Source organism: Bemisia tabaci, unplaced genomic scaffold (genome assembly GCF_918797505.1).
Source record: "Bemisia tabaci unplaced genomic scaffold, PGI_BMITA_v3".
Taxonomy (NCBI): Eukaryota; Metazoa; Arthropoda; class Insecta; order Hemiptera; family Aleyrodidae; genus Bemisia; species Bemisia tabaci.
In genome coordinates this window covers 445,828-460,621 of record NW_027311736.1, presented here as the reverse complement: position 1 = coordinate 460,621, position 14,794 = coordinate 445,828, and the positions used below count along the sequence as shown (strand labels likewise).

Genomic DNA, 14,794 nt, shown 5'->3' with positions numbered 1-14,794 from the left:
GTCTGGGTGAGCGATTTACTGCGCGATTTTTCGTAAATTAAGTTAGGATTACAACTCTTTAATCACCAGTCTTCATTTATCAATTCTGAGCGTTGACTCCGTGAAGTAAGTTTTACGTACTAGGGTAGAGAGCATTGCGGAGTCTCTAAAATATATCGTCTCCGGAGCCAATGATAAAGCCTAAAAAATACGGTAAATACTTTAAATTAATAAAATTGTAAATCTTGCTTGTTTCTAGTCAAGCACGGAGTACGAATTAAGCAGGCGGAAGAGAGTTCCTCGGTTGACATATCCCGAGACGATAGAGGCGGCATTTGAACTGGGTCCGGGAAACTTTGGCCGCTTCAAACGACTCGCTGGGTAAATTACTGCACATCTTTTGAATAGCAAGTACTAATTAAGATTTACCCGTATTAATATTATTGGTAACTACCACCAAGAGCCACGCTGTTTGCTCAAGAGCCAATAATTTTAGGTCCTTTTTAACACTATTTTAAACAGATAACAAACTTGTTGACAGTAAATGTCAATTACATTAGACTAATATACTGCCTTATTTAATATAAAGCCTAAAGAAAAATTAATTTATGGCTCAATTTTGAGTGGTCCTGGTGTATGAATCCTTATATCGTATGTATAATTGGCTCACCTTAAATCGGGCCCAATTACATTTTACTTTTTATTTTTTTGGACCTTTCAAAGTACAATTTCTTTCAACTAGAAGATTTTAAAACACATATCTTCCATAAAAATGCAGGCTCGAGGATTGTTCCAGGGCTCTAAATATCAATCTTCGTAATATTTTAAAAGGCTACCTTTGAAAACTTGAGTCAGAACTTGAAAATTTGCCAGAGAAATTGAGCTCTAAGTCGGTTTTGCACACTGTGATAAGTAGTCTAGTTAATCTCGCCCCAGGATAATCCAGGAAAAATGTTCGTTTACAGATTTTGGTCCCCAATAGAAATTTTGGAAGATAATTGACAGAACTGAGCTGAAAAAAATCTCGGTCGATTCCATTTCAAGATTTAGATGGAAGAGAGGGAGAATAGAAAAAAAACACAAGCCTAATTTCAATTTTAGAATGGAAACAAAACTTAAAGAATTATTTTCGCCGAGTGAAAATTAAATCTGAGAAAAATATACAAGCACACTTATGCACACTCATATATTCACACATTCAAGGTTTTCGATCATTACATGATTATTGTTGGTTGCAGGCAAATTTGTTACGTATATATGATTTTACTTGAGTTTGGCGGTGACTGTGTCTACGCAATTTTCATTGCAGAAAATGTGAAGGCGGTAAGTCATTCTGAAATTATTTATCAACTTTGATGAGCTTGTAGAAGTAGTTATCAACTTGGTACGAAAAAGCATCGCTTAAATGTCATTTTTGCCTAGCTTTTATCACGAAGGCGTTTTTTCTGCTTCTTGAAATATTGCAGATGTTGCATAGAATAGAGAATTTGCAGGTGTTTAAAATTTGATGAATTTCGTGTTTAATAAGTGGAAAATATACTGAGTGAACTGAACACAAGGATACCCTTGGTTCATGAATTGAACGATTATTGGAGACGATATGACAAAATGATCTGCTCTGCTAAAATACATGTGTTTAAATGGAAAATGCCGCCAGATGACGTCACTAGGCGATGTATTTTCTCACTTTTAAATTTATTTTTATACTGTATCCCATACCTGAAAAAAATTATAAAAAATACTGTGAAATCATTTCTTTAAGCACTTTCAGATAAGCAATAAAACATTTGCGTGCAAATTCTCCATTCATGTAATGACCAGATTCCATGCTTTATAGCCAGTGAACAAATGATTTACCAACCAAAGCCTCCACGGTCGACTCTTGAATGGCTCCATGAGAAAAGTGTCGAACTTCGAAATTTTCACGAACTAGTCTCATTCCAGAACAACATAGCAGGGCCAAAGAAATCCAACATTTTAAAATAATTTGATGGTGTAATTTATTTCCATCAAAAATGTTAGTAATTTTTGCATGAAGCCCGAAAAATTATCAGTGTTTTCAGTTAAAATGACTATCAGCTTTCTTGAAAAGTATGATTTAGAAATGGAAATTTTGCAAATCAAATAAAGCAATTTTTCAGCGAAAGTGACTTACCCTTGTGCACTCGACCTCGTAAGTGGGTGCTGCAAGCTCCTAAATCGACCTGTGCGCTAACGACCCTACGTTTGAGTTCATTTGGTTAATTAAATTTGTGTGTACCCAACAGATGACGTATTAAGTCATCAAAACGTATGTCTAATTAGTACTAGTTGTCTGAGAATTGCCGTATAAAAATGGAGGCGTATTAAGAAATCAACCCCTTAATTGCGAAGGAAAAAATTATACATAATATTTGGACTACATTTTGCAATTAGGAACTATAAATTCCGGTCCAGTTTAAAAACAACGTATGTCCCATTAGTTTCCCTATGCACATAAGTGTTTTTTCAGATGAGCCAGAATTTATAGGTCCAAATTGCAAAATGCAATCCTTGAGCTTCTCAAACGTTGCTCATTGAAATTCATGAATACTATGTTCAAAAAATAATAACAACATGGCATATTTATGGGAGCAATTTATGTGCGTGTATACGTTTCTGAATTCTAAATATTCAAATGAATGTGCCAACTCAAATACATTAAAGTTTAAGATTACACGAACGCAAAGAAAATAAACGGAAAGATTTCATACAACTTCAATTGTGACGTACCGACTCTTAGAGGAGCAACTGGCGTGAAGAGCTGTCAGAAATTGGGGTGGGGGCATTACTTAATCTTCCGGTCCTTCAAGAGACGTTTCCGGAAACAGTTTTGGGAGGGGGATCTTCAATTAAAATATTTTGATCGGAGGGTCTACGTACAAAAATCAGCAGAATTTTGGGCAGGAATAGTACTTAAGGTGATATTGTAAAATATTGAATTTTTTTAGTCCATTTTGCAACCTGGAGTTACGTTATTTTGTTTGAAAAACGACAAAATATGCCGCGACAAAAATAATTATTAAAAATAATTATATGTAGAAGCGCTTGTGATACTTTGACCGGAAGGTGACGATTTGTGCACTTTTGATCCCATGTTCTCAATTTTCTTGTAAATTTTTGCAGATATGCGACCACAGGTACGGAGCGCACAGCCTGCGGTGGTACCAAACGTGGCTGATGATCCCTTTGATCCTGATCTGTTGGATCAAGAACCTGAAATACCTGGCCCCCGGCTCGACGCTGGGCACCGGCTGCGCTGTGGGTTGTTTCGGTGTCATCTACTACTTCATATTTTCTCAGCCGATCGCCCTCGAGGGCCGCAAGGCCGTCGGCTCCTTCCGAGAATTCGCCCTCTTTTTTGGTACCGCCCTCTTCGCTATGGGCGCCTTCGGCATTGTAAGTATCTTTCATTGGACACTGACTATTTTCATAAGCACACAACGCGATCTAGACCGCGCGTAGGACTTGAATTAAGGTGGGAATTTACGGGTAAAAAGGATAAAATTAAGGGATGCTTGATTGGGTTCCACCCGGGAGGAAACGAAGGAGACCCTAGTTAAAGTGTGGTGACATGGGGTTTTTAGATGAAATGAGGGAGTGCTAACTCCCTGAGGGGTTTTGATAGGATAGAAAACTTTGGCGGCTAGGTGTCGCAGAGCACTAGAGAGTGCAATCAAAGCGGATTTATATATTTATTAAGGGTAAAAACGATGTGGTTGGTCACTTGGTCAGGTACTACCGCTAATTCTCTGTATTTTTAAGTGCGATATGAAACCCGGTTTGCCTATCCATTGTCTCATCTATGATGAGCCTTACTTGCGGTCTTGATGGGGTTGTACGCCTATAAATATTTCAGACACCCTGCGGGCTGGTTGTGGAAATGGATAGATACATCAATAGACTAAGGACACACATCGACGGTGTAAGTCGGCAATCACATAACTCGTTTGCGGTGCCTGAAAATCTCCGCCTCTATATGTTATTTTTTTAAAGGAGAATAAATTGGCATAATTTCTTGAAGTTTTTACAGAATTTTCCTCGTAGAGAGAAGAAAAATCAAGGCAGTTTTGAAGAATTGCCGTCGAGCAGTTTTCCGTTTAAAAAATGAAGTATGACAGGAAGTTTGCGACGTCGCAAACCGAGTTATGTGATTGTCGACTTACACCGTCGACATGTAAAATGGAGCGATAATATTGGCGGAAGCAGGTGGAAAAATTGTTGGAAATTTTGGGAGGTTGCATTAAATTGCGATGCGTTTGGAGTCTAGCAATCATAATACTTTGCGTTTTAAGGTGACCGATGAGAAGCGAAGAGATCCGGCCATTTTTAAAGAGAGTTTAAAAGCAGGTAGTAGGTAGGAATAATAACCGAATCATTCATCTAGACACCCGGGCCCTGCGCATCGTAGGTCGAAGATGGGACCGCAGGACTCCTCAGAAGAAAAGACCATAGCCAATCAACTGTCAAACATAAGACTTAGCCGGTCACTTGACTCCGCCCCTCAGCCGACACTGTTCGAGGCGTAGGGTTACAAAATGGCGAAACTCAAAATTACGCATCCTGCGGCAGCCAATGAGGGGTGAGTGCAAAACGCACTGCTCCCACCGGATTGTGATTGGCTGCCGACACAATCCAATTTTCGCAGTGTTGCGAAACTCCTACGCGTGTTATTTTCAAAAATAAAAGTAAACCAGCAAATAATAAATAAATGAAATATATATGTAGAAAGTGACCATAAGATGTTGAAGAAACATTCCTAGAAACGTACGGAGATGTACGAGTATTATGCGTGGTTTATGTTCATGGTAATGTTTTGTTATTTACTTAATATGGTGAGGATAGAGTGAATTTACGTAATACATGTAATTAAACCGTTTGACCGTGGTCCGGCTGTATCTCCTCTTTATTAATTTCTAAAAAGTTGGTCATTCTTCGTAGAAAATAACTAAAGCCTTGAACGGCCAACGTGGGCTTTTCGAAATAGGTACGTGATCCAAATGATTGATTATGAAAATAAAGACAAGTTCAGCACTACCTTACTCATTTTAAATATATTATATTTAACTGATTTGCATAAAAAATTGCATTAAAAATATTTTAAAAAATAATTTGCATTAAAAAAATATACATTTAAAATGTGCAAGGTAAGGCTGAACTTGTCTTTATTTTCACAATTTATTATACCCTGCTATTTGCAATAATGTTCAGATGATCGATGACACTTCACACTCTGGTTGTGTGTATAGCGGGCATTGATTAGTTCAGGCTCCTCATGAATCATACCTGTGCCCTCAGGAACAAGCTTTTGAAAAAAATGTTCTCTTTTTTTCGCAGGTTGTACCTTTGAAGAACAAGATGACAAACCCAAAACGATTTGGTGGCACCTTTGGAGTTGTCAATGCCACTATGATTCCCAACATGACAATGTATGTGTTGATGGGATTTTTTGGTTATTTGGCATACGGCAATTTCACCCAAAGCAGCATCACACTAAATCTACCTCAGACCGGAGCGTAAGTACTTTTTAGTTTGCATGATTGAAGTGTTTCTAGTTTAAATATAGAGGTATTTACACACATAGCTTAGTGTGATTCATGAATTACCTAAAGTCGTCAAACATTTGCACGGTAAATATAGATCCCAAAATTTGGTTGTTCTTTAATAGAAAAATTAAACATTTATTATACTGTTGATAATTCACTTAACTACCGAAATGCGAAAAACGAGAGTTTGAAATCAAAATTTTTAAGCGTCATCACTTAACACATATTGTCAGCTTAGTTGATATATTTTTACAATAACTGCAATATAGTAGGGATAAAGAGTAACGAAATGTTTTAAAAGCACCAGGCGCAATCATCTACATCTTCTCTAAATGAGTTGTAAGAGAGAGGTTGTAATTTATTTAAATAGACCATGTTTAGCAGAAAGGAACCAAGCCATATCAGCTATTGCCAAATTTAATTTTTTACAAGAGAAGATTCCTTTGAAAATTTTGAGGAATTTGCTTCGCACTATGCAGAAAATTCACTGAAATTTGCACAAATCTCCGCACAACCATTTTCATGTAAAAGATTAAATTGCCTAATTATATTTGGCAATAGCTGATGTGACTTGGTTCCTTTCTGCTTAACGTAGTCCAAATGGTTTGCATGCTATCAATGTTTTTACAGCACTAAACGTTCCTAAAGTTCCATCAAGAAGGATATTTTTACAATTAAAATTCTCCTCTTGTTGGCGTCATTATCCCAAATTCTATCTCAAATATGTAGAATCTCTTCGGTGATCCAACGGCAATGAGACAGCTCCCTTGTGTCGATTTAAGTTGTGTCCCACAAGTCACGATGTAAGAAGATACGCGTAACTTTTTGTGAATGAGTCCCCCTCGACCACCATATATCAAATTTTGAGAATTGGACAAAACATACATTGGTCGGAATGAAGTGCTGCCGTTAACAGATTTCAGTGTTTTTGTCTTTATTCTGGCAGGATTGGTGATGTAATAAGGATTTTGATGGCCGGATCTATTTTCACGACGTATCCATTGTGCAATTACGTGGTTACCGACATGGTGTGGCATAAGTGGATGAAGCTGAAATTCGGGAACAACAAACATTTGGACAAGTGGGAATACGTTTTCAGGACCTGCTTGTGTTTCACCAATTGTAAGTGCGAGGCCCATTATCATATTCAACTCTCGTAATAATATTTGTAATATTAAAAGGTTGGATTGTGATAGAGAGGGTTGATTTTTTTCACGGAAACTTCAATGTAATTAGTTACCGTCCTAGGAGAAGGAATCCCAGTAGTGCCATGCTGAGGAAAAACGCTACATGAGCCTTCAGGCGTTGTCAAATTTCCTTTAATAAAATATGAATTTTGAGGGATATTTGTAATTTTTTTCTTCGAATTTTTCAGAGAATTTTATTCGTAATCAGATCTACATTATCTGATAATTTCATAAGAAAGCATCCAGAGCTCTTCTTATAAATGAATATTTAATAGGAGGAAATTTGACAACTCCCGAATGTTCATACGGCGTTTTTTCTCAGTGCGGCCAGTAGTAGGTCAGGGGTTACACAGCGATTCCGCCTTCAATTTTCGAGATAGGCCAGAACAAGCATCGTCTGTACGGTAATTGTTATCTGTTTGAGGTTTTCTCATATTGTCTACAAATATTGCTCACCAATGAATTATGCTGAACTTTTCCTGAAAAATTTTACGCTTGTCCCGTTTTTGCTTTATTCAGACATATTTTTAATCATAAAAAACATTGTGTATTATAAGAACAAAGATTCAATCTCACATTTATTTAGGAGAGCAGTACGTACATTGATGTTGGAAAACACGAGTCCATTACACTGCAGCAACGTTTAAAAATCACCGATTATGTTTCATATTTTCAAAGGAAAACTGACCGAAATATTTTCTTAACATTTTTCAAGAATATTTAGAAATAAGAGAAAAAAATTCACAATGTTTTTTTTTTTTTTTTTAAATAGATTTAATTATATATTACAATATGAAATGACTAATGCATTTCTGACTCATTTTGGTAACAATCTGTGTGGTATTAATTTTTCTATAAAACAAGGTGCTTGTCTGGATGAGACAGATATATCAATTATTCTTTATTGCAAAAAGTAATCGTAGCATATCGTCACCTCCCGGCCAAACTATCACAAACGCCATGCGACGCTTCAAAATTTGCGCCGCCATTTTATTTTTTTTTACAGAAAAATTGTTGATTGAATCTGTTCAAAAATTTCATTGAATTTTATCTGCAGCACAAAGCAAATTCAGTGAAATTTCGGACAGCCTCGTTGAACAATATTTCTCTGTAAAAAATATAATGGCGGCGGAAATTTTGAAACGTCTAAAGGCGCTTGTGATACTTTGGCCGGAAGGTGACGATATGGATTGCATTTTGCAAAAAGGAACCAAGAGCATTCCAATGTTGCTAAGATTTTGCAACTTTGTTTGCCTTGCAAAAACACACAGATTATCTATACTAATTTTCTCTTTACTCCTAACAAACTATATCTTAAAGACGAAAATCACCTTTGTAAATTTAATTTTTTGCATGATTTCAATAATTTTATTGAATGAATATAAGATACACAATCTTAGCAACATTGGAATGCTCTTGGTTCCTTTTTGCAAAATGCAATCCATATTAGGATCAGTGCACTTTTTGATAAATCGTTGTAATTTTTGTCGATTCTAAATTTTCAGACTTGTGCTGCATCGCGATTCCGAACTTGGAGCTGTTCATGTCCCTGAGCGGCTCGTTGTGCCTCCCTGCTCTGGGTATCTTCTTCCCGATCATCATCCACACCCTCACCTTCTGGCACTCCTACACCGGCTGGCGCTTCTTCTTCTTCCTCTTCCGGGCTGCCCTCATCGTCGCACTCGGCCTCTTTGCCTTCCTCGTCTCTTTCAGTACCACCGTTTACGAGATCGTCACTTCAATTTTCCTCGCCGAGGACAATCATGTCTGACCGGACCCCCTATTTTTGGTGAGGTTTTGCCTCCGTCATTAAAATTTTGGAGTGGAGACATGGGCAGAACTAGGAATTTTTGTGAGGGCGCAGAATGGCACCCTCTCAGGAGGATCTGAGGGGCACTGACGCACAGTGAATCGAGTGAATCGATGAGGTCGGACATGGCATTTTTGACTAAAACTGCAAATTTTGACGTCATCTCGTAACATTTTTAATTTTAAGGGGTGCTTCTTTTCACGAAAGAAAATTCCACAAGGAAATCAATGGAACCACTTTTAGAACCTCATAGTTTTGTATGAACGGAGTCATAAGTTTTTAAAGTTTCCAAATTTTGTCAGACCTCACCTATTGCCTCGATCCACCGTTCGATGGATGCTCCACGAAGAAGAGCCTGGAGAGGACTTCCCAAGCTCCAAAAAAAGTTTGGAGGCCTCTTTGGAAAGAGTTTGAAAACTGAATCTTCAAGAGCGACTTTGAGCTGTTCTTTCGAGAAAATTGATTTAAATGTGATTTTAGAGATGACAGAAATGTCATGTACTCGTTTTGCAAAATCTTTGAAGAATCCGGACGCACGCCAAATAAAATGGGAGCTCCTTACAGCATGAGTTTTACTTCAAAACTTTTTCTATGTAAAATGGCAGCGTAAATCAGAGTACGTTAGGAATGGAAAGTCGCGTTACTTTTTATACTTTTTAAATTCTAATTGAATGTGGATAGGAAGTTACCAACCGTATTTTTTATAATTTTATTTTCCTTAAATGATCAAATGTAATTTTAACTTTAGGATTTTAGATATTTTTATGACCCAGAGATTCCTGCAGGTCTCTTCATCTTGCACCAAGGATTTTAATTTTTTATTATTTTGTATCCCAGATGTATATATTACTTAAAGCGCTTTGTATAGTTTTGATGGGATTTTATGAGAGATGTCAGCCATCTTGAAAGATCTCAATACACGCCCTATAATGTTAACTCACTTTTTCACTGTTAAATCGTTAAAACACAATTATGACCATTTGGAGGGAAATATAAGTTGCCATAATCATTTTCTCATTAGGTCGGTTTCTTATATTTTAAGTCTTGTAATGTATACGTTACATATCTATGCGATAAGTATCTCTATTCCGTAATTTTTTTTAAAACAAATTTAGAAGTTTTACGATCTGATAATAAAAGTCTGTTTTGCCCCTGAAATGGTCATTATTGTGGTTTGCTATCGTAACAGACGTGAAAATGTTAGGATCTAGAGAAAGTAGTTACTTTTTTTAGAATTAGGATTTATTTGTGAAAAGACAAGTATCTCATTCTTTTCTGAACAAGTATTTCTCTTAAAATGTGTTAATTTTTTAAGAAAAGATGTTATAGAATAATTGCATTCTGTCAGGTGCTTTCACTTCTACCAACACCTTAAATAAGATAAGAGACGACGTGCCCAGTGCAGGTCTAATAAAAGAATACTATTCGTAAAATTGTTTTTGAATTTTCATTTCCTTCTCCTTAGGCGAAGCCAGAGATCACCTTTCGGTGTGAGAAAAAAACGCCCTCCGTCATATTTCAACTCTTTTGGAGTTCTGGAACATCGGTGAATCGTGTAGTTGGAAACCATCGTCATCAGCATGGTCTTCATGTAAAGAATCACTAGACGATACGCTGCAACAGGTCGATATAAATGTATAAAAAGATTATCATAAATAGAAGTGGAGAAGCCTTTTTCTGGGTGTTTAGTGCTCAAATCGTAAGGCAAAATGAACAGCGACAAGTAGGTCAAACACGTGTAGCGGTTATAACGAAACCACCACTAACGTGTTTGCTTTGCCTATCGATATCTGTTGTAAGTAATGAGCTCACTTATGATGACATATATAACTTAACGCGTTCCTTTACCACTCCTAATTTTTTCCATTTTCCTCTACTTATTTTTGCACTTCGAGATGCTCGGCGTAAAAATCTGGGACCATACCGGCAAGTTTATTCCGATCCAAAAATTTGACGAGGCGATGATACAAATTTTATTTCGCATCACAGGAAGGAAAACAACAATTTTGACCATCCCTGAAAGTTTTTTCCGCAAAGAATGGGACTAGAAATTCAACGCCACAAAGTGGATCGAGTCAATAGGAAAGGTCGAACAAAATTTGGAAACTTTAGGCGCTTATAACTCCGTTTATACAAAACTTTCAGGTTCTAAAAGTGGCTCCATTGGTTTTATCGTGATTTTCTTCCACAAACAACCCGTGATATTTAAAATGTGACAAAATAAACTTAAAAAGGACCCTACAACAAAACGGCCAAATCGGCCTAAACACGGAATCGTACGATTTTCTCAGGGATGATAGAGGGTCTTCCCAGACACTCAAAACTGGTCATATTTTTTGCCTAACCCCCAGGGAAAAGCGGGGAGAGGGGGTCAAAGTCAAAACCTTTAAATTAGCATAACTTCTCAACGGTTTGTCGTAGAAAGATGATCTTGGTGTCAAAATTTCCAAAAAAAATGAGAGCTTTCAGAATATGTGTATGAAATCAATTAAATTTTAAAATTTGACCCACTTTTGGGGCATTTTACAAGGTCCCCCTTTCGTAAATTTTCGTTTTTTGAGATTTTCGGTTGTTCGGTTCGCACGGATCAAAACAAAAACAATTTCAAATGAAAGTAGAGCGTTTAAGCTTTAAAACAAGCCCAAGATGATCTTGGGGAAACGATTAGAAGCGGAGTTATGAGTCTTCAAAGTTGACGCGGCGCGCAGGAACCTTGTATGTTCCGAGTCTCAAGGTCACCTGCGCGCCCCGGATTGCCTGCAGGTTGCAAGTTTTTGTGTTTTTATGCTTCTGTAGGTCATTTTTAATGTAAATCATTCAATGAAGATAGAATAATCGAAATTTTTTAATTTTACGGGAGGAGCGAGAGGGGGCTTAGAGTATCAACCATTATGTCCATCATACCTCATTAAACATTTGCTGACGATGACGATTCTGCTCTTATAATTTAGAAGAAACCATGGACCCTCAGTTCAAATATACATATGCTCCATACAGAACTGCACCATTTAGAAATTATAACCCATTGATGCCAAATTTTGGGGTACCCCTAATTTTAAATTTTTTTAATTGAGCTATAAGCTACAGCGCTTGACAGAACTCACTTGGTAAAGCCAAATAGTTTCTCGTAGAAGCAGACGAGCTTTGAGCTTCAAGACAAGTCTCAGTTATTCTTGAGGGGGCTATTTGAAACGCAGTTAAAATTTTTTGACGTTAATGTGGTGTACCTCGCCGAAGACCCATTGTGTAAAATTAAAAAATTCTGATTAAACTATCTTCATTGAATGATTTACATTAAAAATGACCTACAGAAGCATAAAAACACAAAAACTTGCAACCTGCAGGCAATCCGGGGCGCGCAGGTGACCTTGAGACTCGGAACATACAAGGTTCCTGCGCGCCGCGTCAACTTTGAAGACTCATAACTCCGCTTCTAATCGTTTCCCCAAGATCATCTTGGGCTTGTTTTAAAGCTTAAACGCTCTACTTTCATTTGAAATTGTTTTTGTTTTGATCCGTGCGAACCGAACAACCGAAAATCTCAAAAAACGAAAATTTACGAAAGGGGGACCTTGTAAAATGCCCCAAAAGTGGGTCAAATTTTAAAATTTAATTGATTTCATACACATATTCTGAAAGCTCTCATTTTTTTTGGAAATTTTGACACCAAGATCATCTTTCTACGACAAACCGTTGAGAAGTTATGCTAATTTAAAGGTTTTGACTTTGACCCCCTCTCCCCGCTTTTCCCTGGGGGTTAGGCAAAAAATATGACCAGTTTTGAGTGTCTGGGAAGACCCTCTATCATCCCTGAGAAAATCGTACGATTCCGTGTTTAGGCCGATTTGGCCGTTTTGTTGTAGGGTCCTTTGTAGTTTTAATAAAACAATTCATTTCCGACCTGTCTTATTGACTCGATCAGCTGTGCGCAATTGCTGTAACCACTCAAAAAAAAAATCCATAACTTTCGCCCCTGCTTAATGAATTGATGAGACCCTCGAGGGATTAAAGGACAAGGCGCACAAGTGCAATTTTTGAAAGAAATTGACTTATATTAATGATTTCAAGTAAAACTATAGTCTCGATGCATATTCTGTGAAAAATTCGCTTACAGACTTCAATTTTTAAACATCAAAAAGTCAGTTTGAACTCTCTCTTCGCCATTGGGACCTATGTAATTTCTAAACTTCAAACACGTAATTTTTTAAATAGCAAAATCTGTACTATGCACATTGTTCTTCAAGTCCAAACCCTTCAATTAAGATGTGTATGCACCTCAATTTGAAAACTAGAAGTGCAGTTTTGTGCCTGCTCTTTCAAATATTCATGGGTAAAATCAAACCGAGGCGACTAAAAAATGATCAAATCACATTTTAGAGGAAAATTTTTGAGGGAAGAGTACTTTCAACCTCGCTTGGTCGTATATCATCATATTTTCAAATTCAAAATACTAATTTTGGAAATAAGAAATAATAATCCATTTACTGATATTTTAAACATAGGTACATGGTTTCATTCAATTACAAAATCAATATTGTTATGATTAGGGGTTGATCAATATGCATTTTGAGAAAATGAGGTCTGACGTCAGATCACAATTTACTTTTAAATACAATCTTAGAGGGAAAAATAGAGCTTCAAACCCTTTTTTTATCGGTTCTAATTTGATATGGTTTGTATCGTGTCCACTAATTTCAGTCTGGTTGCTTCATCCAGTTTTTTGCAGATGCCACATCGGCCCGCAGAATATACCGTTTGGCGCTGGTGGTGGCTTGAGCCGGTAAAAACTCGAACAACATTTGAAGTATTTTTGATTATCTCTTTTGCAACTAGAGCCTCTCAGTTCGTCACCGAAATTCTTTAGAGGCCATTATTTGACTCCAATTCTCATTTTTGGTTTTTTTGGCTTTGATTTATCCTAATAGTTGCGAGGACCCGCCGCTATTATGCCATTCTGTTTTACATTGTAAAATAGATAAAATAAAAAATAAAATACAAATGTGGACAATAAACAGCTTTTTCTGGAAAGGATTATCCGGTTATTATATTAGTACATTGAAAAACCGTTAAACCATCGAAACACTTAAGGACTTCAATCATTAAATATAATTTAAATTCAAAATATTAATTTTGGAAATAAGAAATAATAATCTTTTTGCTGATATTTTAAACATACAGGGGTTCATTTAATTACAAAATTAATTTTTTTTATGAACTATTAAAATTAAAGCATTGAATCAAATAATTTTACCCTGGTAAAAATTGGTGATAGGAGCTGCGTTTCAAAATACCATAGGAGTTCTTATAGCCGACTAAAAAAGGCTATTAAAAATCATATAGCTAGATGTAGAGGGCGGAGCAAATCATATCGCCGGGCTATACGAGGCTATAAAAAAGTATACAGTCAGGCCATAGTTCCTACCGCCGGGCTTTACACTTTATCGTCATTGGCTATAAAAGGCTATAAGAAATTGCTTTGGAAATCATTAAGTTTGACACGGAACTACCGTAATATTCACAAAACACACATTATATTTTCCTTTAAAACATTTTTTTTTCATCAATTAAAATGAGAATAATCCATACAGAGTGTGCATTTCAAAATCATGAGTTGAAACACGCTGACTCCGCTAGATTAAATATTAGAGCCTAACACAAAGCGGAGCGGCGACGCACTGGTGCCTACAAACCTAACAGGGATACTTCACGCATTGCCCTGTTAGGTTTGTAGGCGCCAATGCGCGTTACGCGCTCTCTGTCCGCCCGCCGCGCCGCAGCGTTCCACGGCGTCTGAAGCAACTATTTCACACCAGATGTATTGCACAGTATCATAAGAAATTGAAAGCGCTCCAACATATTAAGAATGACAGGCATCCTTCAAAAGTACGGAGTTTTCCTCGCAAAATAAATCAAGATACTACGGCACAAAAAAAGAGCGGTAGTCCAAAAACTAACTAAGTCCTAGCATCCGTATTTAGTAACGTTTAGCATAAAATTTATCGTCTGGCTGTTGCTTAATCGCCATCGGCTATAAAAGGCTATAAGAAATTGTACAGCCGGCTACAGAAGCTATTGGAAATCTTACAGCCGGCTTTAGGTCTATAGTATTTTGGAACACACATTCTACTGCCAATTTTTACCAGGGTAAGCATAAAAAATAATTTATTTCAATGGAGCTTCGTGTAACTTTCAAGCGGGTACAAATAAATTTCGCAATAAAATCATTTAACGAAGCCTGTCATCCTGTGTGACCA

General features: G+C 36.9%; 2 protein-coding genes across 2 annotated transcripts in view; one reads left to right on the top strand and one right to left on the bottom strand.

Moving 5' to 3' along the window:
• Positions 1-238: 238 nt before the first annotated feature.
• Positions 239-9,973, top strand: LOC109031234 (proton-coupled amino acid transporter-like protein acs; the record flags this gene model as incomplete). Its single annotated transcript, XM_072305655.1, is given in 6 exon segments — positions 239-360; positions 1,218-1,302; positions 3,124-3,396; positions 5,335-5,513; positions 6,490-6,665; positions 8,236-9,973. Coding segments are annotated over 6 exon segments (1,101 nt in total), but the record flags the coding sequence as incomplete, so codon positions are not given.
• LOC109031325 (uncharacterized) overlaps positions 9,673-14,794 on the bottom strand; it is an 84,219-nt gene continuing 79,097 nt past the window's right edge. The window contains 1 exon segment of the mRNA XM_072305651.1: positions 9,673-10,154. Within this exon segment, the coding sequence (XP_072161752.1) occupies positions 9,988-10,154 (167 nt within the window). The 3' untranslated portion in view covers positions 9,673-9,987.